This window comes from Homalodisca vitripennis, chromosome 3 (genome assembly GCF_021130785.1).
Source record: "Homalodisca vitripennis isolate AUS2020 chromosome 3, UT_GWSS_2.1, whole genome shotgun sequence".
NCBI classification, from domain to species: Eukaryota; Metazoa; Arthropoda; class Insecta; order Hemiptera; family Cicadellidae; genus Homalodisca; species Homalodisca vitripennis.
The window spans coordinates 5,380,377-5,405,904 of NC_060209.1; the positions used below are offsets into that span (position 1 = coordinate 5,380,377).

General features: G+C 33.5%; 1 protein-coding gene across 1 annotated transcript in view; it reads left to right on the forward strand.

Moving 5' to 3' along the window:
* Positions 1 to 25,528, forward strand: part of LOC124356549 (putative E3 ubiquitin-protein ligase UBR7) — a 64,980-nt gene that overhangs the window by 30,209 nt on the left and 9,243 nt on the right. Inside the window, exons 8-11 of the mRNA XM_046807616.1 lie at positions 12,165 to 12,340; positions 14,762 to 14,813; positions 22,508 to 22,608; positions 24,366 to 24,537. Coding sequence (XP_046663572.1) covers positions 12,165 to 12,340; positions 14,762 to 14,813; positions 22,508 to 22,608; positions 24,366 to 24,537 — 501 coding nt within the window. The remainder of the gene's footprint in view (positions 1 to 12,164; positions 12,341 to 14,761; positions 14,814 to 22,507; positions 22,609 to 24,365; positions 24,538 to 25,528) is intronic.

Consider the following 25,528-nt stretch of genomic DNA (forward strand, 5'->3'; position numbering starts at 1 on the left):
GCCTATCACCAGTGATAGTTTTAAAAACATCTTAGCTAGCTGATATAAAATGATAAACATACAATGTGATGTAAGAACTAATAACATGTACAAAACAATAAGAGTGGTGACGCCTATCACCAGTGATAGTTTTAAAAACATCTTAGCTAGCTGATATAAAATGATAAACATACAATGTGATGTAAGAACTAATAACATGTACAAAACAATAAGAGTGGTGACGCCTATCACCAGTGATAGTTTTAAAAACATCTTAGCTAGCTGATATAAAATGATAAACATACAATGTGATGTAAGAACTAATAACATGTACAAAACAATAAGAGTGGTGACGCCTATCACCAGTGATAGTTTTAAAAACATCTTAGCTAGCTGATATAAAATGATAAACATACAATGTGATGTAAGAACTAATACAGAATACAGAATAGAATACAGAATACAGAAAGCTTTATTCATGATCATCAAGAACAGAATAGTTGTCAATCAATAATAAAAATAATAAGTTATGAAACATAACATTGAAAGGAAAGAACAAAAATTAACAACAAAAACATTACAAGTCAGGAGTTGAGAATGTCATAAAACTCATCGAGACTGTAGATAGAGTTCTTCACCAGCCACTTGTGTAGTCTTCTTTTTAGAGTTTTAGCGTTTCCGGTCTTGATGGCATCAGGAAGGGAGTTCAGAAGCTTGATTCCAGCAAATGATGGTTTTTTGGTGAAGAGCGTTGTTCTATGAGCTGGTAGACGGTGAGCTTGAGCCTGTCTAGTGTAGTAGTTGTGCACCTCACTGTTTCTCGGGAAGTTTTGCTTGGAAGCATATATGATGACTTCGATGATGTAGATTGAAGTCACAGTGAGAATGTCGAGTTTAGTAAAAGATTCTCTGCAGCTGTCTCGGGAAGAGAGGTCGGCCATGATTCTTATGGCCCGCTTCTGCAAGATTAGTACCCTCTGGAGATTACCATTTGAAGAACTCCCCCAAAGGATGATTCCATACCGAAGATGGCTCTCAAAGAGAGAGTGGTAGGCTATTTTTAGAGCAGATGTTGTGCCCGTAGCTTTTATCCTTTTGAGAGCAAAGAGAGCAGAGCTGAGCTTTGAGCTAAGGTAATCAATGTGGCAACTCCATGTAAGATTTTGGTCTAATATCATACCTAAATGTTTAAGCTCATCCACTTTTTCTAGATCTGGTGGGCCTGATATGTGGTCTTTATGTCTGCCTAGTGCAAGGAGTTTTGTTTTGGATGGGTTGAAAACAAGGTCGTTATTTAGGCAATATTGTTGGGCCATGCTAACAGATATATACGTGTTGATTTCTAGTGACTCCGCTGTTGAACTGCTGGTGATAAGAGCTGTGTCATCTGCGTAGGATACAGGATGACTAAAAGCCTCGAGTGTTTTACCTAGATCACTAGTGAATAAAATGAATAGGACGGGTCCCAACACAGATCCTTGCGGAACTCCTCTTCTAACATACTGTGGAAGTGAATGAAGAGCCTTCGTCAAGCCCTTAGCTGTGTGTTTCAGCTCAACTATCTGCTGTCGCCCAGAGAGGTAGCTTTCGAACCATTTCAGGGCTATACCACTGACACCCAAGGTTCTGATTTTGTATAAAATAAGCTTATGAGACAGTGAGTCAAATGCTTTACTCATATCGAGAAAAACAGTTGTTACAGTATTTTCAGACTCAATATTATCAATTATACACTCAATGAGCTCAGCAAGGGCGGTGATAGTCGATTTGCCCGGGATGAACCCATGTTGTCCTTTTGGCAGCAGATTGTTACGCTGAAGGTGCTCTAACAGTCTCGAGAGAACTATTTTTTCCAAAACTTTTGATACAGTGGGCACAAGGGAGATTGGTCTATAGTTCTTGATGTCGTGCTTACTCCCTTGCTTATGCAGTGGATATACCTTTGACATTTTTAATTTTGAGGGAAATAATCCCTGAGTCAGAGACTTGTTGATTACATCCGTTAAGGGTTGGCAGGTTACAGAGCTGCAATACTTCAGTATTTTTGAAGAAATGTCATCATAGCCTGAGGAGGAAGAGGATTTTAGAGAATTTATAGTGTTGAATACTTCCTCATTAGATGTAAGATTGAACATGTTAAGTCCTGTTCCTGTGAAGTTTGAACATAAGTTAACGTCTTTGGCGCTAGGAGCATTGTTATGACCGAGAGTTACTTCTGCAATTGTTGTAAAATAGGTATTAAAATGTTCAGCTATGGTAAAAATGTCGTCTAGGTAGGTGTCATCGTCAGTATTTTTTAATTTCCACGAGGATTCTAAAGCTTCTCTCTTTGGTGCTCTTTCGCTATTAATGACGCTCCAGACTGCTTTGCTCTTGTTGCTTGCTTCGGCGATGAAGTTGGAGTTTGTTTCCCTTCTAAGACTTTTTAGTTTTAAGTCGTAGGATTTCTTCTTCTGGGCAGCATCCTCTTTAGCCTCAATTTGTCCACTGGCTAAGTAGCGCTCGTGGGCTTGTATGAAAGACATCCGCAGTATGTTTACTTCAGGGTTGTTAAATTCTTGAGTTCGGTTCCTGGATCTGTTTCTTGATGTTGTATGGGGGCATGTAATGTCTAATGCTGCAGTCAGAGTTCCAATGAAGTTTGAGTAGGCATCCTCTGCACTTGGAGAGTTGTATACCCGATCCCATGATTGAATTTCAAGAAGCCCCTTTAAATTTGAGATGTTATCTGGACTGAGACGTCTTCCATTTGATGAAGATTGTTTACTTGATGTGGAGGGGAAATCCATGAAGTAAAGTTGTCCGGCGTGGTCTGAGAGCCCGTTTTCAATGATTTCGAAATTGAAGCTATGTGGTGCCAAGTTGGTGCAAAAAACATCAATTGATGTAGCACTTGTAGGGGTTATCCTGGTAGCAGGTAGGAGGCATCGAGTCAGGTTATACTCAGATAGGAGGTTGTTTAATTTATTGTTTTCTCTTTCCATCAGTGTGCTGAGCCAGTCAATATTGAGATCACCAACAATGCAAATTGCAGAATTGTTTATGGGGAGTTCTTCTAGTGACGAGTTTAGTAATTCAAGAGCATGATCCAGTGGGCTTCTTGGTGGTCGGTATACACCCAGAATGTAAACATGATTTTTTTTGTTTATATTGATTTTAACAGCGGTCATCTCACAAACAAGTTCAATGCTTTTGCTATCAAGATTTACACTTTCCACCTCATTGTCCAGATTAACTCTCTTGAATATTGCAACACCACCTTTTTGGTGCAATTCCCTACTATATTCTGCAATAAGTACATAGCTAATTAATCGGACATTTTTCAATAAATCAGCACTGAGGCCATGCTCAGTAAGTACAAGTATGTCAGGTTTTGAAAAGTGTAGGAAGTGGTTTAGTGTGTCAATTTTATTTCGAACTCTGTCAATGTTTTGATGGTAGATTACAAATTTGCTACCTTTTTTTAGATTTTTCTTCCTGTCCATTGTTTTGCAACAGCAATTTAGGTTTTGGGCCTTCGCTTCTCTCTCAACCCTAAAAAATAGTTGTCTCCACCTGTCATGTCATTAGTATTCAGTTTTTTTGTTGAGGTGGTTTGGCTGTCTCCACCTGTCATGGCGTTAGTATTCAGTTTTTTTGTTGAGGTGGTTTGACTGTCTCCACCTGTCATGAAATTGGAATTCAGTTTTTTTGTTGAGGTGGTTTGACTGTCTCCACCTGTCATGAAATTAGAATTCAGTTTTTTTGTTGAGGTGGTTTGACTGTCTCCACCTGTCATGAAATTGGAATTCAGTTTTTTTGTTGAGGTGGTTTGACTGTCTCCACCTGTCATGAAATTAGAATTCAGTTTTTTTGTTGAGGTGGTTTGACTGTCTCCACCTGTCATGAAATTGGAATTCAGTTTTTTTGTTGAGGTGGTTTGACTGTCTCCACCTGTCATGAAATTGGAATTCAGTTTTTTTGTTGAGGTGGTTTGACTGTCTCCACCTGTCATGAAATTAGAATTCAGTTTTTTTGTTGAGGTGGTTTGGCTGGCTCCACCTATGTCACTTTTATTTGGTAGTTTCGTAGCATCTTTCCTTTCCATGCTTCTGTGAGGTAGGAATGGATACTTTCCTATAGAATTGTTTTCTTTACAGGTTGTTTCCATTTCTTTGTGATGTTTTGCAAGATCTACTTCAGAACACTGTTGACCATAACGTATCCATTTAGTCAGGATATCCTCTTGAGTTGGAGCAATGTACGTGAAAGACTGAGTGTGACGAGATATGGCGACAAGACAGTGTGGTACTGAGTTGTAGATGTCTTCGTTGTTGGATGATGTCCTCACTACTACGATGTGTGGAGCCTGCTTCCCTTGATATTCGTGAATGGTAGAGACGTTATGGCCTAATTTCAAAAGTTGTGCTTTTTCAGTTTGTTTAAAAACCAGCATTTTGGTGTCTTTTACCATGACTGGTATACTATTGATGTTGTCAAAAACATGTTTTACAAGCTCTCTTTTTACATTGCTGCTTGTTGTCATACCTTCTGAATAATATTTGGAAAGAATGCAGGCAACTGTCATCGTACATCTGTAGGAGTGACTTAAATACTGTGAGATCTCAGTGATTTTTGTAATGTCATGGAACTGGGTTGAGTGGCCTGTGACCCGATTAATATAGGGGATTTGGTTCATGTCGCCCACCATCATGACCTCTTTGGCTTGTGAAAGTTCGACTGCGTATAAGATTTCGCCAGCATGCACCATGAGTGCTTCATCTACTATCAAGCGGTTATAAGTTCCTCCATTTTTCAAGTGGTTTGTCGAGTTTATTAAAAATGAGTGCACAGTTCTACAGTAGTTCTTCACATCATCTTGAAGTTCAGGATGGCTTGTCTTTAGCCGGTTTGAGAATTCAGTAGCTCCTTCTTTTGTGGGATATAAGACCAAGTCTCCTATTTTGAAGTTCTTCAAGATGAAGGATGTTTTCCCACATCCTGGCACACCTTGCACTAAGTTAAACCTAGCCTTGGAAGAGTATGTGTTATCGATCTTGGTATTTTTTGTACTATTGTATAATTTAAGGTCATTCATTAGTAGTGTGTCATCAGATACCAATATTAGGTCATTAATTACACTAGCGTTAGAGGCAGCGGAAAATTTTGATTGTTCACCCTTTGTTAGATCTACAAAATGTGCTCCGTCAAAGCCGCACTGGTAATTCTTGTTAGGGTCCCCAATAAGAAAGTTGCCACTCTTCAAATCAATGAGAGCAAAGTTGTCTCTGTATTTTAATAATGTGTTTCTTATATCTTGCGTAATTTTTTCTCTTTTGCTTAGGTTGTATTCCTGGTACATTTTTGAAAATCTTTTCAGGAGTAATTCTTCTTTTATCCTCCATAGGTCCCTTTGTTCCACCATAGCAGTTCTGACAAAGTTAGATTTAGAGTCAATTTGAGCCAGAGGAGTGTTGTTTGTAGTCGGCGCATGTGGGATCTTAGTTCTCCAAGTGTTGTAAATTCCTGAGTTGTTGCTGCTGCATGTCATTTGAGAAATTTTTCGTTGATTTAGCTGCTGTTTGTCCAGGATTTTATCAACTGATTTTTTTCAATTTTTTGTCACTTGAGTAAAGTCTCATACGATGCAAGTAGGCATTGCTTGAGAATTGCAACAACACTTGTAGAAGGTCTCTTTCATTTAAGAGATGTTGTTTTAGAAATCCAACAGTTCTTTCTAGGTCAATAGAAAACAGTAGAGGGAATTTAAAACAGTCATTTGCTAGTTCCATAAATTTATAAAGACGTCGCTTCCAGTTTCCTGTTTTCATGGATTGACAAATGATTATGTATGGTTTACCAGAGGTCGAGGTAGTGGCAAAATTGTTGTACGAGAGTTGATTTAGCTCAAGTCTTCTTTGCAGTGCTTTTAAGGACTCTGGGGTAAGTGAAATTGAGCATTCTCCTGTATCTTTGTCATAAAAACACAGACCACAGCTGTCTCTCCAATTGTCATCCATGTCAAGTTGTGTTGTCACAAGTGGTGTTTCTTCCGGATGAAAGGAAAATATTTTTAGATTTTCCAGAGAATTTTTATCAAGTGAGTGTAGTGATGACAATTTACCGGTATTTGAATTAACAGCAACACTGCGTATTACTCTTTTCATCACAGGTCTGGTCTCTGCTGTAACATTTTCATCTTCATCACTGAGATAGGCAGGAGAGTCTATATTTATACCCTCGATGAGTATTGACTGTTGATTATTCCTTAGACTAGGAAGCCTCTCTGTTTGTTCATTTTCCCTGACTATCTTTTCTGCAGATCCTGCAATTACATTGCAAATCTGTGTAGTTTCATTGCTAGATGAAGTTATTTGTCTTGTATGCTGTTCTTTTGATTGGGAAGTAGTCAAAGTAGTTATAGTATATTCACTGTTTGGCTGTGGTGTGGTCTTCTTTCTAGAGCATAGCTTATTTAAGCAGGTTATTATGTTCGCAAAGGTTTTATAACCTTTGGTGGTAAGTTTTCCATGGACAGTTAGGCATTTAGTTGTCAGTCTTTTTTGTGTATTACAGAAAACCACTTGTTTTTCTTTACACAACCACTTGATATTTGAGTTTGCGTTATTTAGAAGTTTAGGAGGAATTTTCCCATCTTTCATGATGCTATTTACTATTATGGCGGAGTTGGGAAATTTGTTTTTTGTCACATTTATAAGAGTATAAAGATAGCCCATGGCATCATCCGGTGATTTTGACAAGTGCAGTATGTCTGCACCCTCCTGAAGTACCACAAATTTTGGATTCCAAGTGTCTGGTAAGCTTATAATTTTTGGGAAATCATTTATAGTTTTAATTTCAAGGACTTTAGTTTCAACATTTAAAATTTTTAGTTTCCCAATAGGCATGTCAGTGATTACCAAGCAGTCCAACTTCTCAGTGATATTTACAGGGCATGGTACTGTCTTGTTGTCTCTATATTCTTCAGTCTTACATAGTAACGTGTCATACTCAATTTCAAATTCATATAAAGTCTGCCTTAGTAACTGAATGGTATTCTCTGATTTTGTAAGTTCCTTTTTTAAAGACTCAACTTGGCTTGAAAGGCATTCCAGCTCCTGCAGCAATTCATCGTTGGAAGGTGGATAAGGTATAATAGTTTCCATTAGACAGTTATTACTTTTAACCAAAGTTTTAATTTGCTGTTTTAAACTATCAATTTCTTTCAAGTAGAAAGCGCTTTTCAACTCAGCATCTTTTTTACTATTTGTTATTATGGTATCCAGAGATTTTATTTTTTCATTCAGTTCATTTTCTGAGGAGTTGTGTATGCTAGTACAGCTTTTATGAGAGAGTGGCTTAGTTGTATTGTCACTCATAGTTTTCTTGGTGATAGGAGTATCAGGGCTTAGTGTCTGGTTTTGATTATGCTTATTTTTGGAGACTATCTCCTCTAATGCCTTGATTTTATTGACATAAAACCTATTTTCTTTATTTATTTGTTCTTCCATGTCTTCCATAGTTTCAGTCCCTATCCTAAGTTTATTTTCAAGAAATGACTTTTCCAAGCTATGGTTAGTTTTTAGTTCTTCTATCGCATGCAAGAGGTTTTGTATCTGATCATCTGTAGCTTTTAACTTGTCTTCAAACTCTAGCTGAAGCTTATTAAACTTTACCTTTAGGTTGAAGTTGTCATTTTTTAAGATATGATTTTCATTGAGGAGAAAATTGCCAGCCTCAGCAGCTATAGTGAGGGAGGTTTCTAAGTCTTGTTCTTCATTTCCAGATAAATTTGATATTTTTTCTCTTAGGTTATTTTCATTGATTTGAGAAAGAGAAAGTTGCACAGATTTGTTTGAAGAGAGAGCTTCATAAGCTTCGATCAGTGCCTTGTGTAAATCAGGGTTTGAACTGTTATTTTTGTATAATTCATTGTCTGAGTCGAGTTTAAATTGAGAAATATCTTTTTCAGAGCATGTAGCAGTCTGTTTGGTGCCATAAAATATAACATGATACCTGGTCCTAGTTTTAAGATTTTCAATTCTTTCGATGTAAGCAGGCCAGGGTGAGTGGCCCCTTATTTTAACAACTACAGTTTCATTAAGCTGGAACATACTGTCTTATACTTAAAAAGTTGTATGGAATCACAGTTTCTTTGAATTACTGAGTCTGAGGAGGTGACAGGCAGACAGACAGTTGCAACTAGTTCAGCAGTCTGCAGCGAGGTCACTGCCCAGCTTTGCCATGTCTGCATATTTGAGGTGTGATGATAGATGTGCTCATCACTAACATACTGTGTTAATGAGGTCACAGTATACATACTGCTCTATAATGTTAGTGTGCTTAATGTTAAAACGGGTTGGATTGTCGTGATATCTTTTTTTTTAATTACTTACTTGTGGATAGTAATCTCACTTGGATTGGCCAAAGTCCAGGTAAGAACCCATTTTACACACTAAAAGTTAACTTTTTTAGGGAGTGAAATGCACTGACACACTACACATCCGCCATCTTGTACAGTAATAACATGTACAAAACAATAAGAGTGGTGACGCCTATCACCAGTGATAGTTTTAAAAACATCTTAGCTAGCTGATATAAAATGATAAACATACAATGTGATGTAAGAACTAATAACATGTACAAAACAATAAGAGTGGTGACGCCTATCACCAGTGATAGTTTTAAAAACATCTTAGCTAGCTGATATAAAATGATAAACATACAATGTGATGTAAGAACTAATAACATGTACAAAACAATAAGAGTGGTGACGCCTATCACCAGTGATAGTTTTAAAAACATCTTAGCTAGCTGATATAAAATGATAAACATACAATGTGATGTAAGAACTAATAACATGTACAAAACAATAAGAGTGGTGACGCCTATCACCAGTGATAGTTTTAAAAACATCTTAGCTAGCTGATATAAAATGATAAACATACAATGTGATGTAAGAACTAATAACATGTACAAAACAATAAGAGTGGTGACGCCTATCACCAGTGATAGTTTTAAAAAACATCTTAGCTAGCTGATATAAAATGATAAACATACAATGTGATGTAAGAACTAATAACATGTACAAAACAATAAGAGTGGTGACGCCTATCACCAGTGATAGTTTTAAAAACATCTTAGCTAGCTGATATAAAATGATAAACATACAATGTGATGTAAGAACTAATAACATGTACAAAACAATAAGAGTGGTGACGCCTATCACCAGTGATAGTTTTAAAAACATCTTAGCTAGCTGATATAAAATGATAAACATACAATGTGATGTAAGAACTAATAACATGTACAAAACAATAAGAGTGGTGACGCCTATCACCAGTGATAGTTTTAAAAACATCTTAGCTAGCTGATATAAAATGATAAACATACAATGTGATGTAAGAACTAATAACATGTACAAAACAATAAGAGTGGTGACGCCTATCACCAGTGATAGTTTTAAAAACATCTTAGCTAGCTGATATAAAATGATAAACATACAATGTGATGTAAGAACTAATAACATGTACAAAACAATAAGAGTGGTGACGCCTATCACCAGTGATAGTTTTAAAAACATCTTAGCTAGCTGATATAAAATGATAAACATACAATGTGATGTAAGAACTAATAACATGTACAAAACAATAAGAGTGGTGACGCCTATCACCAGTGATAGTTTTAAAAACATCTTAGCTAGCTGATATAAAATGATAAACATACAATGTGATGTAAGAACTAATAACATGTACAAAACAATAAGAGTGGTGACGCCTATCACCAGTGATAGTTTTAAAAACATCTTAGCTAGCTGATATAAAATGATAAACATACAATGTGATGTAAGAACTAATAACATGTACAAAACAATAAGAGTGGTGACGCCTATCACCAGTGATAGTTTTAAAAACATCTTAGCTAGCTGATATAAAATGATAAACATACAATGTGATGTAAGAACTAATAACATGTACAAAACAATAAGAGTGGTGACGCCTATCACCAGTGATAGTTTTAAAAACATCTTAGCTAGCTGATATAAAATGATAAACATACAATGTGATGTAAGAACTAATAACATGTACAAAACAATAAGAGTGGTGACGCCTATCACCAGTGATAGTTTTAAAAACATCTTAGCTAGCTGATATAAAATGATAAACATACAATGTGATGTAAGAACTAATAACATGTACAAAACAATAAGAGTGGTGACGCCTATCACCAGTGATAGTTTTAAAAACATCTTAGCTAGCTGATATAAAATGATAAACATACAATGTGATGTAAGAACTAATAACATGTACAAAACAATAAGAGTGGTGACGCCTATCACCAGTGATAGTTTTAAAAACATCTTAGCTAGCTGATATAAAATGATAAACATACAATGTGATGTAAGAACTAATAACATGTACAAAACAATAAGAGTGGTGACGCCTATCACCAGTGATAGTTTTAAAAACATCTTAGCTAGCTGATATAAAATGATAAACATACAATGTGATGTAAGAACTAATAACATGTACAAAACAATAAGAGTGGTGACGCCTATCACCAGTGATAGTTTTAAAAACATCTTAGCTAGCTGATATAATATGATAAACATACAATGTGATGTAAGAACTAATAACATGTACAAAACAATAAGAGTGGTGACGCCTATCACCAGTGATAGTTTTAAAAACATCTTAGCTAGCTGATATAAAATGATAAACATACAATGTGATGTAAGAACTAATAACATGTACAAAACAATAAGAGTGGTGACGCCTATCACCAGTGATAGTTTTAAAAACATCTTAGCTAGCTGATATAAAATGATAAACATACAATGTGATGTAAGAACTAATAACATGTACAAAACAATAAGAGTGGTGACGCCTATCACCAGTGATAGTTTTAAAAACATCTTAGCTAGCTGATATAAAATGATAAACATACAATGTGATGTAAGAACTAATAACATGTACAAAACAATAAGAGTGGTGACGCCTATCACCAGTGATAGTTTTAAAAACCTACTTCTTAAAGTAGATTGGACTAGGCTTCAATTGTTTTATAGAGTTGATGAGGAATTTTATTATTTTATTAATTTATTGACTAGTTTATATGAACAAAAATGTTATTTAAAAGAAGTTATACTTAAAAATTCCAAAAGGCCAAATTGTTAATGGTTTACAACAAAACTTAAGAATTTTAGAAGTTTTGTTTTGACAATGTAAATAATATTAAAGGAACAGAAAGAGAACTGTTGGCTAAATCTGTGTACAAGGAAGCTAGAAAACAGTATAAAACCTCGATTAAAGAAGAAAAGCTATCTTCAAATGAAAATTACTAAAATGTGTAAAAATAAATGTAAATCCACATGGAATATTAGCAAAGCTAAGACACACCCAGGATCACAATATCACAATTCTCCTATTGATTTTAATGTTTTGAATGAATATTTTATAAATTTAGCTCTTGATATGATTAAAACACAAGTACCTGCTGATTTTAGTGTAGCCCTTAACTTAGTAAATAATTATATAAATAGTTGTATTCTAAGAAATACATTATATTGGGAAATAATTGTTGTTGAAGATGTCCTAAACTGTGCTTCTTAATTAAATGTATAAAGTGTTTTCTAATAAGATTACTAAACAGATTATCAGTGTCATAGCTGAACCACTAACTTATCTATTTAATCGAATGTTAATTGAAGGCACATTTCCACAATGTTAGAAATAGCAAAAGTGGTTCCTATCGATAAGAAGGGTGATAAAACAAACCCTTCCAGTTGTCGGTCCATATCTTTAATACCTATTTTTAGCAAAATATTTGAATACTGTATTAAAAACCAATTACAAACCTATTTCATGCTTAATTGACTCTTATGTAAGAAGCAGTTTGGAACCCTTCTCTTTCTGTTCATTACTTATTTCTGTTCTTTATTTTTTTTATGTATTAATGCCTCTCCCACCTGACAAAGTGGATAGATTATAATCCTCGAAACCTTGTGTTATACCTTTTATAACCTATAACGATGGGAAGTGTCCAAAATCCTGTTGTCCTTTCAAAATAACTTGCTGAAGTCTTTGTGCAGCAACCCTTAGCTGTACTAAAATATTACAGTAGCCCACATAAACATTAATAATGTAAATTTGTTTTACTTGCAAATCTTTCTTCATTAACTAATTTCTTTACTTTCTGATTTTCAGAAAATGGTACCAATACAGATATTATACACTCAAAAGATGCTTTGGAAACAAGTGATAAGCTGCAGAAAACGCAAGAAAAACATATTCTTGAAGATACCAAAGAAAATGTACCTGAAAATTCAGTAGTGGAAGAAAAGCATGAGCTAATGGATGTTCCAGAGGAAGAAAAAGCAGTGGTGAGTATTTATTATTCACAGTGTAATTTTAACAGAGTTGTGTCTTGAATAAGAGTAATGTCTTACCATATGAGTACTATTTTAAAATTTTCTTAAAATATATATGTTTACTGATTATTTATTAACCTGTTGGATCCCGTAGCCGCACAGTTGCGACTGAGGCAAGTGTGCAGTCGTGGTCCGTTGCCGTACTGTTGCGGCCGCGCGCAGAGCGTTTTATTTTTGCGTTTTCTTCAACTCAATTCGCTAAATTAAATGACGTTCAATATACCGGGTTACTCGGGAGAACACTGGCTTTCTCGTGAGGTATATTTTGTTTCGCGCTACGATATTTGGCAGCCTGTTTTTACTCTAAACGTCGAGGCGTTTCAGCCGGTTGCTGTTGTTTGTACACAATAATTATGGCTTCGCGTAAGCATGAGTTGTTTGATCAAGATATTAATGAATTATTGGGCAGTGAGTTTAGTGAACTATCTGATAGTGACGACGAAAGTGATGTGGATATTTTCAGTCGTGTAAGAAGTGGTGATTTTATTTTTAGTGAACTAGTTCGTGATGCAGACTTCAACCACGATTTAGGTTATCTCGATGAACCAGTACCAGGACCATCAGGTGATACTGTTTATTCTAATAATCGTCCAGTTTTGTTCTAATATTATTTATTTAGTTTGTTTATCCTAGTCTTATTGATTTATAAAAAATAAACTTACACTTGGAATCAAAATATATATATATATATATATATATATAAATTTAAATATGTATATTTGAATTTAGAAATATCAATAATATGAAATAAATAAACATAAAAATAAAACTTATGAGTATATGATTATGCAGATGCAAAAAATAACTATAATGCAAAGTAGTAACCAAGTGCCAGAAAAAACCCGGGCCAGCAGATGCCCCTGTGCTGCCATAACCCGGGACTCAACAGGTGAAACTGCCCAGCTCAATTTTTTTTATCCTTTTCAGTCCCATTGTTGGTTTTGGAAATGTAACAGATCAGACGGTCAGCCGTGGGACCGAGAATATAGTCGATGTACTTATTATATTTTAACCTTTTTAGAACCGCAAGTTTTTAAAATTAATACCAAAAAAGTTATTCGAATTTTACCAAACTTTTAATGATGATCAAAGAATTTATGTCCTAAATTAATAGAAGATGCATTTTTAGGATTTTGGAAATGTTTGTTCAATTTAGATCTTCTTTTAGATAAATTTTATGAACTAAACTATTGTGGTCCAAATGTTGCATATATAAGGCATGTTTTTTAAGAAAGTACCGTTTTGATATATAAACAAAAATCAAGAAAAAATTTGTACAATTTTATTGTGATATGAAAGCCTTTTTATATAACTTTATATATATATATATAAAACTTTTACCTACTTTTCTACATAATTGCCATCAATATTAAGACACTTACCATATCTAAAAATAACCAGTTTTATACTGTTGTCATAGAAGATTGCCGCCTGATTTAACACTAACTGAACACGATCATTTTGATAGTATTGTCGTCAGTGTGGTGCTAATATACTTCTTCTGATGATAAAAAAATAGTAACAAATAGGTGCTAAATTGGGGCTATTAAGGGGATTATCAAATTGTTCCTAGCATAATGCTGTGATGAGATCTTGTGGTCGTTTTGTCGCATGTGAATACACATTGTCATACAGGAAAATGTGTTTCTCCAAAAAAAAGTCATAGAAAACACTTTTTGAAACTTGAGGAATCTCTTCTAATAATGAAGAAATTGTGAAATGCCGGTTCATTTTGGCTTTATCATTAACTTTCTGCACCAACTCGTAGACAATTATTGAGGGTTGTCCACTCCATTTCTCATCATAAATATTTTTTTTGCCATCTTTTAAATCTCCTACCAATGCAAATGTTTGTCCATACAGTTCACAATTCTGTCAGTGAATTTCAATTGTTTTCATGTCTTTGGTACCAAGCACCATTTTCACAGTCGGTGGGATTCTCAATTGATGGGGGCATTGAATAAGCATTAACAGATCTAAAAACGATCAATTTTTGCTGTAATTAGGTCTATGGCTTGCTAACAGGTGAAAGTAGACAGTGTGCAAGCGCGGGACACCGACTAGCGCTGCAGCGGTGGAATTTCGAAACTGAACAAAAGATTTTGAAAATATAATAAACTAAATTATTTTATTAACTACCCTAAGTTTAATTCAAGTTGTTACTGTTTTAAAATGTTTTAACTTTCGGCTAGGTAATTCTGAGATATTCCTTTCAGTGGCGTCACCAAAACATAAAATATTAAATGTTCAAAAAATGAAAACGTACTATAGCTTCAATATAGTATACATGGAAATAACGAATTTTGTTGTCACTTTATAACAGTATACTTTTTATTTATTATGTTCTAATAACTGCCTTGTGTACTGTTAAAGGGTTCTGAAATTGCTTCTCCTTCTAAAGAATCTGATAAATGTGAAGAAAAAGGTAAGGAATTTTTGCTTTATTTTAGTCTGTACTTAATTTCACAAACTTATTTTTCTGATTGAATATTTACTGAATTTGCAAAGATCCACTTGACAGTGTTAACTTAGATTATCTACGAAGAATATTGAAAATAGTTTAATGATCATAGGATAGAAAACTCTTGTTTTGGACTTTTTATCACAAAATTCATTCAGTAACAAATGTAGTTTGTAATCAATTACAATTCAATAAAATTATCTTTACTTTTATACCCTAAAATAAATCAAGAAAAAGTTCACATTTTACTGTAATTTTTAACCATAATCTACAACAAAACAAAGTTTATCACATTTAATAAATAGTTAAAATAAATTTTCAGATGGGCATGTACACAGATGAATAAAATTAGTTTTGAAATATAACAATAATCCAATCTGCTGAATGGAAATATCTCCACCAGAGAAATGAATTACATAAAACTTAGTCCCATTTTTTTTATTGTCACATTTCCGTCATACATATATAGCAAAGATAAAAAACTTGTAACATTGTCAAGTTATCTTAACCTAAATCTTAAAAACTAAATGCAGTTGTAACAATTAAATAACTGTCAAAATTTAAAATATTAACAATGCTATTACTTTATTACACAAATAGGTCTTTACTAATTCTTTAAATAAATTTATATTACTTATATAAATGCTGTAAGACATTCAGGTAGTTATTGTATAGATTTTTGGCAAAATAATGAGGTGATTTTTCAACTAACTTCAATCTGTGGATTGGATATTGAAAATCAGTTTTATGTCATGTGCAGTACACGTCCTGGTTTTGATACATATGATTTAAGTTTTGTTTTATGTCAAGTATACAATTTATATTTAAGTATAAATATATAAAGAAGGAACAGTTAAAATGTATAATTTCTTAAATAAGGGTTCACATGAGACTCTTTCCAGAAAAAGTTAAGTGTATATACACTTTATTTGTATTGAAAAAATTACATCTGCTTTGCTGGAATAGCCCCAACAAAATTCAATATTCCAATATGGAGTGGAAAATGCCGTAATAAATCATTACTCTTGTGTTGAAATCAATTACATTTCTCAAAACTAACCTCTGAAAACAAGCTTTCAGTTCAGTACATACTCAATTTATGTAATTACTCCAGTCTAGATGTTTGTCTATTTCCAATCCTAAAAACACAGTATTTTTACCATTGAAAAGTCAGAGCTCTTATAAAAGGAATCAAATTGTTCTGCTTGTTTATTTTAATAAGTTTTAAATTCTATGATTTGCATTTTATTACTATTTTATTTTCAGACCATTTTCTAGATGTTTGTCTATTTCCAATCCTAAAAACACAGTATTTTTACCATTGAAAAGTCAGAGCTCTTATAAAAGGAATCAAATTGTTCTGCTTGTTTATTTTAATAAGTTTTAAATTCTATGATTTGCATTTTATTACTATTTTATTTTCAGACCATTTTCTAGATGTTTGTCTATTTCCAATCCTAAAAACACAGTATTTTTACCATTGAAAAGTCAGAGCTCTTATAAAAGGAATCAAATTGTTCTGCTTGTTTATTTTAATAAGTTTTAAATTCTATGATTTGCATTTTATTACTATTTTATTTTCAGACCATTTTCTAGATGTTTGTCTATTTCCAATCCTAAAAACACAGTATTTTTACCATTGATAAGTCAGAGCTCTTATAAAAGGAATCAAATTGTTCTGTTTGTTTATTTTAATAAGTTTTAAATTCTATGATTTGCATTTTATTACTATTTTATTTTCAGACCATTTTCTGAAAACAAATTTGATAATTCTGAAATTGTATCTTTAGTGTATTGAACAATATTTTCCAATTTGTTTGCTTGGATCACCACTGATGTGTCATCAGCATATAAAATTGCATTGTGTGTTAATTAGTATGTATCAAAAATAAAAGTTGGCCCAGAATTGAACGTTTGGGAACACTGATCTTAACTTCTTTCCCCTCAGAGACTAATTTCAAACCTTTTTTTTATTACAGTAGTTCTTTGTTTATGACATTTGAGATTTGATTCAATCCATTCTAAGGATTATATTTTGAAAAATTATAATATTTCAGCTTGTTCACCAAAATATCATGCACAACACAATCAATGCTTGTATATGTCATAGAAAACTCCAACAGTCTTCTGCGACTTATCCCAGGCTTTCGTTACATGTTTAACAAATTCAGAGACTGCTGAAATTATGTTACTCTTAGGTCTAAATTCAAACTGTTTTGTGTAAAACGTTAAAGATTCAATAAAGGATTATTATTATTAAGCTATAATCCAACTAACTTATTAAACAGAATTTAAAAAAAATTTACTGTATTGATGACATTGTTACTGTAGTACATTAACATAACTTGTTAGCTTTTCTTTGTGGATTGGTTGATAAAAATAATATGGGCTCAGGAGGATAATGGGACTTTTGACTTTAAAGGATGTTTTGATTCTTTTGAGATAAATGAGTCTGATATAATCCAGAAACGTTCTATTGTGACCTACTTAACATACAATCTACAATACAAGAAGTTGAGGGAAGATATTGCAAAGGAATTGATTTTTTGTATTTTGAATGGAAAAGGAGACCTCAAAACAAATCAATCCCAGGTAAATATTTATGAGCCCCATGTGATTGCCAAAGAACGGGCACCAGCTAGTGAAAACACAACATTACAATATGATAATGAAGAAACATGCAGTGCCACTTCTAACAACCAGGAGTGGTCATTGGTGAAAGGGAAACATAGACTGAAATATTTTAACCACCAGCATTCCAGGAAGGAGTGTAAGGCCCTCTCGGGGGTTGATACTGCAAATAGGTATGATGTTTTGGACGGACACTCAGAAATTTATGAAAAGGAAAATAGATTGCCTATAAACAATCTTTCTGCTAACAACCTTACCAAGAAAATAAGTACAGACAAATCTATTCTGGTTAAAACTAAAAATGGTGTGAAAGATAGGAAAATTAAACTTCAGTTTGGAATGGAAGTGAACCTTTGTTCAGATAGTCAGGGTTCACTTTTATCTTCAAGGTTGGAGGAGCTGAGCAATGGTAGAGTGAAATGCTTTGGGCTTGTAAGAGCTAACACCACTTTGACTCAAGTGATTGAATCTGCTTTACTGAGTGATGATAGCCCAGTGATTCTCCTAGGAGGAAGTAATGATAGTCTGATTGGTGATTTTCAGGATATTTACTCTAATCTGGAAAACCAATTACTGCTTCTCAGCAAGACTAAGCCTGTTTTTATCACTTCGATTCCACAAAGATTTGACGAAGATTTCAGGTTTGTTGATGATCAAGACTTAAGTCTCGTTAATAACTACGTTACTGAGTTAACAAATAGGTTGAAGAATGTCTTTCTGATTGACTTAAGTGATTTCAGGAGGTTTCACTATACTACTCAAGGCCTCCATTTAAACAAAAGGGGGAAATCTAAATTGGCATATTTAATATTAAATGCTCTTTCCAAATGGCAGTCTAATGTCACTTCAGGAAACTTAAATAAGAGTATGAATATCAACTCCAATCCTGAAGACTGTAACAAACAACTATTGAACCTTATATGCCATCCTAAAAATTGTATTAACCTTATTGAAGAAGATATGGTTGATACCTTGTCCAGGAGTGAGTTGGAAGTCAACAGCCCAAGTGAACCCAGTGATGTTATTGGTTCTGGGAAAGAAATAAAAGTTCTGGATGCGGACATGTGGCAGGTGATTGAGGACTTGAAGAGTAATGATTCCATTGCCTTCGCCCACTCGATCTCGGGTGATTTCGATCATCCAAGAAGGATGACAGCTGGAGTGGCAGTTACGTTTGCAAAACAGTTCGGCAAGCCTCAGAGGACGGATTGCATAACTGAGTTTCTGGCGTGCCAGAGAAGTGATCCTCAAGCAGCAGCAGTATACAGCCTAATAACCAAAGATCACTATTACGGTAAGCCTAAGAAGAAGGACTATGACAGGGCATTTCTTGACCTGACACTGGAATTCAAGAAGAGGAAGTTCAGCACATTGGTATGCTCACCGATAGGTTGTGTCCGGGATCATGTGCAGCTCGACCATTTTGCCAAAAACATCAATCTTTTTCATAGGACCACTGGTGCTGCTGTTTTGGTAATCACTAAAGAACAACCAGGAGCTCAAAGACCATTGCATCTTGGACTTTCTTATTCTGCATTTATCAGCAAGCTGAGGGATGAAATCAGGAGGGGAGGTCTCGTGAACCAGCCAGACACAGTAGCACTTACATCCTTGACGAGCCAGCCTCACTCGCCTCACCAAGTCAACGTCCAGAGAAGCAGTCAAAGTTTTTTAGACAATCTGAACATATTCCCACCTCTAAATTAAATGTATCTAAAAATTTGAATGACTCCTCCACCAAGATAAAACCTTCATTCAAATCAAAAAATAGTCTTTTCATAATGCACCAAAATAATCAAAACTTTTTGTCTCGAAAACCATCATTAGAAATTGTATTAGATGAAATAAAACCAGACATTTTAATTCTTTCAGAGCATAACCTTCAACCATTAGATATAAATAATACAAAAATAAATGACTACTGTGTTAAATCTTGGTACTGTAGAAAGCAATTTAGAGGTGGCGGAGTCTTAATTATGTGTCAAACAAATTTTAATCTAAAAAAGATTGAAATTCCTGAAATTAATGAATTGGTGACTGATAAAGAATTTGAATGCTGCTTGGCTCAATGTAAAATAGATGGATTATCTGTAGTTATAGTTGGTTTGTATAGAACACCTGGCTCAATTTACGATAATGTATTTTTGTACAAACTTAGTGTAGTTTTGGTTATTTTAAGTAAAAAATTTAAATACATAGTGTGTGCAGGGGACATAAATATTGACTGTTTGAAAAAATCTAGGGCTTCAGATATGTTTGGTAATGTGTTAACTCAACATAATATGTTTTCTATGGTTAATTTTGCCACAAGGGTTGCATTTGATTGTGAAAGCTCTATTGACCACATTTTTACTAATATACCAAAGCACCAACTGTCAATCTCTGGCCTTGTCACCGAGCTTTCAGATCATGATGCCCAACTTTTAGAAATCTCATATCAAAATCAAAGCAATTATAAAAATTATTTTACTCAATTAAATAGACAGTTTTCAGATAAAAATAAAAAAATATTCCTAAAAAATTTAGCATCTGAGACATGGTTAAATCTTTATCAGGCACCAGTTGATAAGAAGTATAATACTTTTTATGACATTTTTATGTACTATTTTAACTCATGCTTCCCAAAAGTTAAAACTAGAATAAGGAATTGTAGCAGGATTAATTGGATAAGTGAGGATTTAAGAAAAGATAAAGAGGACTTAATTTGTTTAAGCCAAACTTTAAGGGTCACAAAAGATATTAATCTAAAGGATATGTTAAAGGAAAAGAAAAAGCTGTATTATAAAAATATAATTGACACTAAAAGTAAATATGTAATTAGTACAATAACAAAGTCTGACAACCCCTGCAAAGCTGTTTGGAAACTTATTAATAATGAAATAAAACCACTTGTAAAAAAAAATAATGAAATTAAGTTATCTATTAATGGTAAGGAAGAGAGTGATCCAAGAACAATCTGCAATATATTTAATGATCACTTTATAAATATAGTAGATGAATATGTAATTCCAAATATTGTCAGCAATTCAAATTTTGTATCCAATATCAATCATGGTAAAAATAATAATCAAAATGTTAGACCTACCCTCCAGAAATTTCGAGTCAAACCAATAACTGAATTAGAAATTGAAAAAATTGTTATGTCTTTTAAAAATAAATACTCGGCTGGTTTCGATGAGGTTCCAATGCCAATTATTAAACATGCAAAAAAATTTCTGATTAAGCCACTCACCCATCTGATTAACTCATCCTTTATAAGCGGTATATTCCCTGATAAGTTAAAAATCTCTAAGGTAAAAACTGTGTTTAAGAAAGGGAACACCACAGATCCTAATAACTACAGGCCCTTGGCTATTCTGCCGAGTTTTTCTAAAATATATGAAAGAGCAATGTATATGAGATTGATGGAGTTTCTTGAAACCAATGAGTTGTTTGACAACGAACAGCATGGGTTCAGGCCAGGTAAATCGGTCACAACTGCTGGCATTGACTTTATTGAATCAATTACAGATGCAGTTGATAGAGGTGACTATGCTGCAGGAATATTTATGGATCTGTGCAAGGCTTTTGATAGTGTATCACATAACAACCTAATAAGCACCCTCAGGGACTTGGGTATTATTGGAATGCCACTAAATTGGCTAAAATCCTACCTTAAACATAGAAAACAATATGTCGAAACATCATTCAAAAATAAATTTAATCAATTGTTATGTATTAATTCTAAGTTAAAAAATATATTACATGGTGTGCCTCAAGGATCTATTCTTGGGCCAATCTTGTTCTTATGCTACCTTAACGGCTTGCCGCAGACTGTAAAAAATTCGGGAACTAAAATGTGCTTGTATGCTGATGATTCTAATCTCATTATATCAAACAAATCTTTGCAGGTAATTGAAGATCAAGCACAAAGTGATTTGATCTTAGTCAGAAACTATTTCTCCAACAAAAATTTGTTACTTAATCTTGAAAAGACAAATTTTGTCTTATTCAGGACTCGCCAAAATAAATGTGTAGACAGTCCAAAGATCGAAATTGGACAAGTAAAACTTAATCAATTAGACAGTACAAAATTTTTAGGAATGGTTTTAGACAAAAACTTAACTTGGAATGAGCATACACACGCAGTTCTAAATAAATTATCTTCTGGGTTGTATGCTATAAGGAGCATATCAAAATTCTGTAGGTTGGATGTTTTAAAATTGGTTTATTTTGCCCATATACACTCCCATATATCTTTTGGTATTGTGTTGTATGGTGCAACAAGTGATCAAAATTTACAAAGTATTCTTCACATTCAGAAACAAGCCATTCGTATAATGATTAATCTGGAGGATCGTGAATCGGCAAAGCAACATTTTCAAACTCTAGGTATTCTTACTGTGTATGGCTTGTACATATTAGACACTGTGGTGGCTGTTAGGAAGGCTAGGGATAGACTTCCTGTATTGGGATCATCACATGGCTACTTGACTAGAAATCGAAACCAGTTGGCAGTACCAAAATCAAAATTAGAATTTAAGAGAAAAAACCCATTAGTTGCTGGAGTAAAGTTTTACAATAGTATCCCCGAAAATATAAAAAGCATTCCTAATGTCAAATTGTTCAGACTAAAATTAAAAGAATATCTTGTTGACAAAACATTATACTCATTTAATGAGTTTTTTGAGAGCAGGGTGGAATAAACTATAGATTATTGCTTAAGTATTAATTATACTTTTGTTTAAATACATACTGTTTTAGCAAATTAACTTATGTATTTAGTTCTTAAATTTAAGTTCATACTATTGACACCGTTTATATTTGTATATTTATTCTTGTAATGTAATGTGCAAATGGTAAATAAAGATTGTTTTGAATTGAATTGAATTGAATAACCTAAAAATCTTGAGTTGCTAAAATGTTAATTCACAATGCATAATTAAAATAAGTTCTTAGCATTTTGTTTACATATTATGTTTAGTACAGGTTATTACCAAATTATGATTCCTGTAATTTTCTAATGAATGTTGTTTTGTAACATGCAGAATGTCTTCTTAAGAAATTAAAAATTCTGCCAAGACAAAGTGGAGCGACATTTTGGCCAGAAGGTTTCAGAAAACTGCTCTGCACGTGCATTTCGTGTATGGTATGTGTTGATGTTCTAATTTATATTTATTTAACAGATTTAAACATTTTATTTTTAAGTTTTAATTCATACTATAAGAAAAGTGATAAAAATGTTTAAAAGCTGTTTTAAAGATACATGTTATTTTCCTTAGTTTCACTTGTTGGAACTTACTCTTATGAGCAAATAAACTTATAGACTTTTTTGTAATTACAGTACAAACGTTTCAGATAACTTGAATTTGAATTAAATGTATCCTGTCGTATTATAATAAAATAATATATAAATACAATTTAAAAATTAAATAAACTGACTTAGTTGTGTTTGAGTTAAGTTTTTTGGTGTTATTACAAGAAGAAAAAATATAAACTGAATTTATTAAAGACATATTTTTTATGATTAAGTGCATGACAAGCCAAATATGAAATTTGCCAGTTCAGAGAAACGCAAAAAGATCACTATTTTACAGAAACAAAACATTAAAGTACAATGAAAATCATCCCATAACTGTAGTAAAGGACGTACAGACTGACCAAGAATCATCAAACATCAAGAATTCAAGCTGTTACCCTCCCCACTCGGAAAAATGGTAGAAAGTGCAAACATACAGGTCAAAATGGTGTTCAGTTGCTATGAAAACCGCTTTCAGATCGATTTTATACTTAAAATTTAAGTTTGTGTATAATACATAATTTAAATTTTACCAATCGTTTGATGACATCTTGATAAGTTGGGTAAAACAGGATAAATAAGTAAATGCATGGTGTGTGCTGATTGGTCCCCATGAGAAAATATGTCATGTGCTGATTGGTCCCCATGAGGAAACATGCCATTTGCTGATTGATCTCCACAAGGGAACATGGCATTTGTTGTGAGTTGCTACTGAATACTGATGTATAGTGACATCTAACAGAACTTGTTAGAACTTTTCAGTTGTCCTAATAGAACCCTGTGTAAGCCCTTCTTCAGTATAGACTTGGTATCTAACAGCAATGTTTTATAGACTTGGTATCTAACAGCAATGTTTAAACCTATTTTATGTGTTTGAAACACTATTTCCAATGGTCTGTTATTTGCCAAATCAGCATTCAGGTAAGACTGACAATATACGGCTAGTAGGGGCCATATTTTGTTTTGGATATTAATGATTAAGCAGCCCATATTAATTTATACACAGGTGTATTAAAAAATAAACATAGTAATTTGGATAATATGGATAAGATGAATTAACTCAAGTCCTCAATAAATTAATTTACACTTTTTAGAGGATGAGAGTCAGAAAATTAAAAAAAAATTGCATTTATCACACATTATATTTTACATCTTTTTGTACTGAATCTAATTTTTAAGTTTGTCATTTGAGAATTTTTTTATAAATTTATATACCATAACTTATTTATTATTTTATATTCAAAATGTTAGGCAACCTTTTTTTACAGAATTACCCAAAATTTATTGCTATACATTGCAGAGATGTTCTTGTGTCATCCAGACCTGTACACTACTGTATATGCAATTTTATCAAGCCTATGTTTATTTGACTTTCCATGAATTCCTCACAGGCCAATTCTTTTTAAAGTAGGATTTTAAATCCTAAACTGATTTGAAGAGATTCATTTTTTGGAATTTTTCTTCACTTAATCAAATTTTATTCTGATTCCAGTAAAATATAAAAAGGTCCAATTTGTTACATTGTAACATTTTACAACTTTGTTGTAATCGCTTAAGTTTTATTTCCAGAACTTGTACTTTTGTTTTCACTTTGCCATATGTTGAAGGAAACCTACAAGAAGCACAACGTGTCATTTCTAACAGATGAGGAAGACACAGTTCGCTCGTACGAGGACAAGGGCAAGTTACGCAAGAGAGAAGCTGGTCCGACACAGTATGAGAGAGGCATGGAGGCTTTGTCCTCACTTGACAGGGTCCAGCAGATGGAGGCTATTTTGGGTTAGTTCAAAACTTGTCATCAAAGACAATAGTAATATAAATACTCAGACTGTGCAAATCCACAATTTTTACTTACAGTACAAACACTTTGCTTTAATTTTTTGAAACATAAAAGACCTTATCGGTTTTTTGAGATAAGAATTACTTAGTGGCTATATTTTTCTATAGAATGCAGATCCCTGATGGTGTCTCTGAGGTTTATTCAAACTTCAAGTTTTTATTAGTGTCACTTGCAAATGAAGTGTTCAGCTGATTTAGATTCTTACCTGTTTCTTAGATACTTCAGCTATTACAGAGCCAAACGTTACTGCGCCTGTAAAACATTTGGTGGACTTCATAAAGTGCCAATTCTAATGTGTTTCTTACAAAAAAGGACCTGTCAATGCTACAAGGAAATCAAGACAAGCCAGCCACAAAGGCAGAGCAAGTCACGGTCAAAAACAAGATTACCAGCTTATAAAACAGGAGCTTTTAGAAGCCTACAAGCAGCACTGAACTTTTCTTAGGACTTCTATCACTGCACTTACAGGTCATGGTGGAAGAATATAAGTCTGTGAAAGCTGCAGGAAATTTGAGGGCAAACTCGATTAGTACAGCTTATTGCACTATTGCTAAAGCGGTATGCAATACAATATCACATTGGAAATATTTCATTTGACATCACACAATATGGCAAAAGAATTTGTATTTAACAATCCTTAGTTGTAATAAAGTCTATAAGGTTATCTAATCAGGTACATAGATGGCTCCTTCATCTATTGCAGATCTGGCTAGTGAGGTGTGGAGTTCATCTTTCAGAACAGCTCTCAGTGAAAGTCTGGCAGAGCATGGCACAGTTTGTCAGACTGAAATATAAGCTATTATAGCTTGCTCTAGTACAGGATTGAACAGGTATTGACACTATCTGAGACGGGAATAAAGTCTATAAGGTTATCTAATCAGGTACATAGATGGCTCCTTCATCTATTGCGTATCTGGCTAGTGAGGTGTG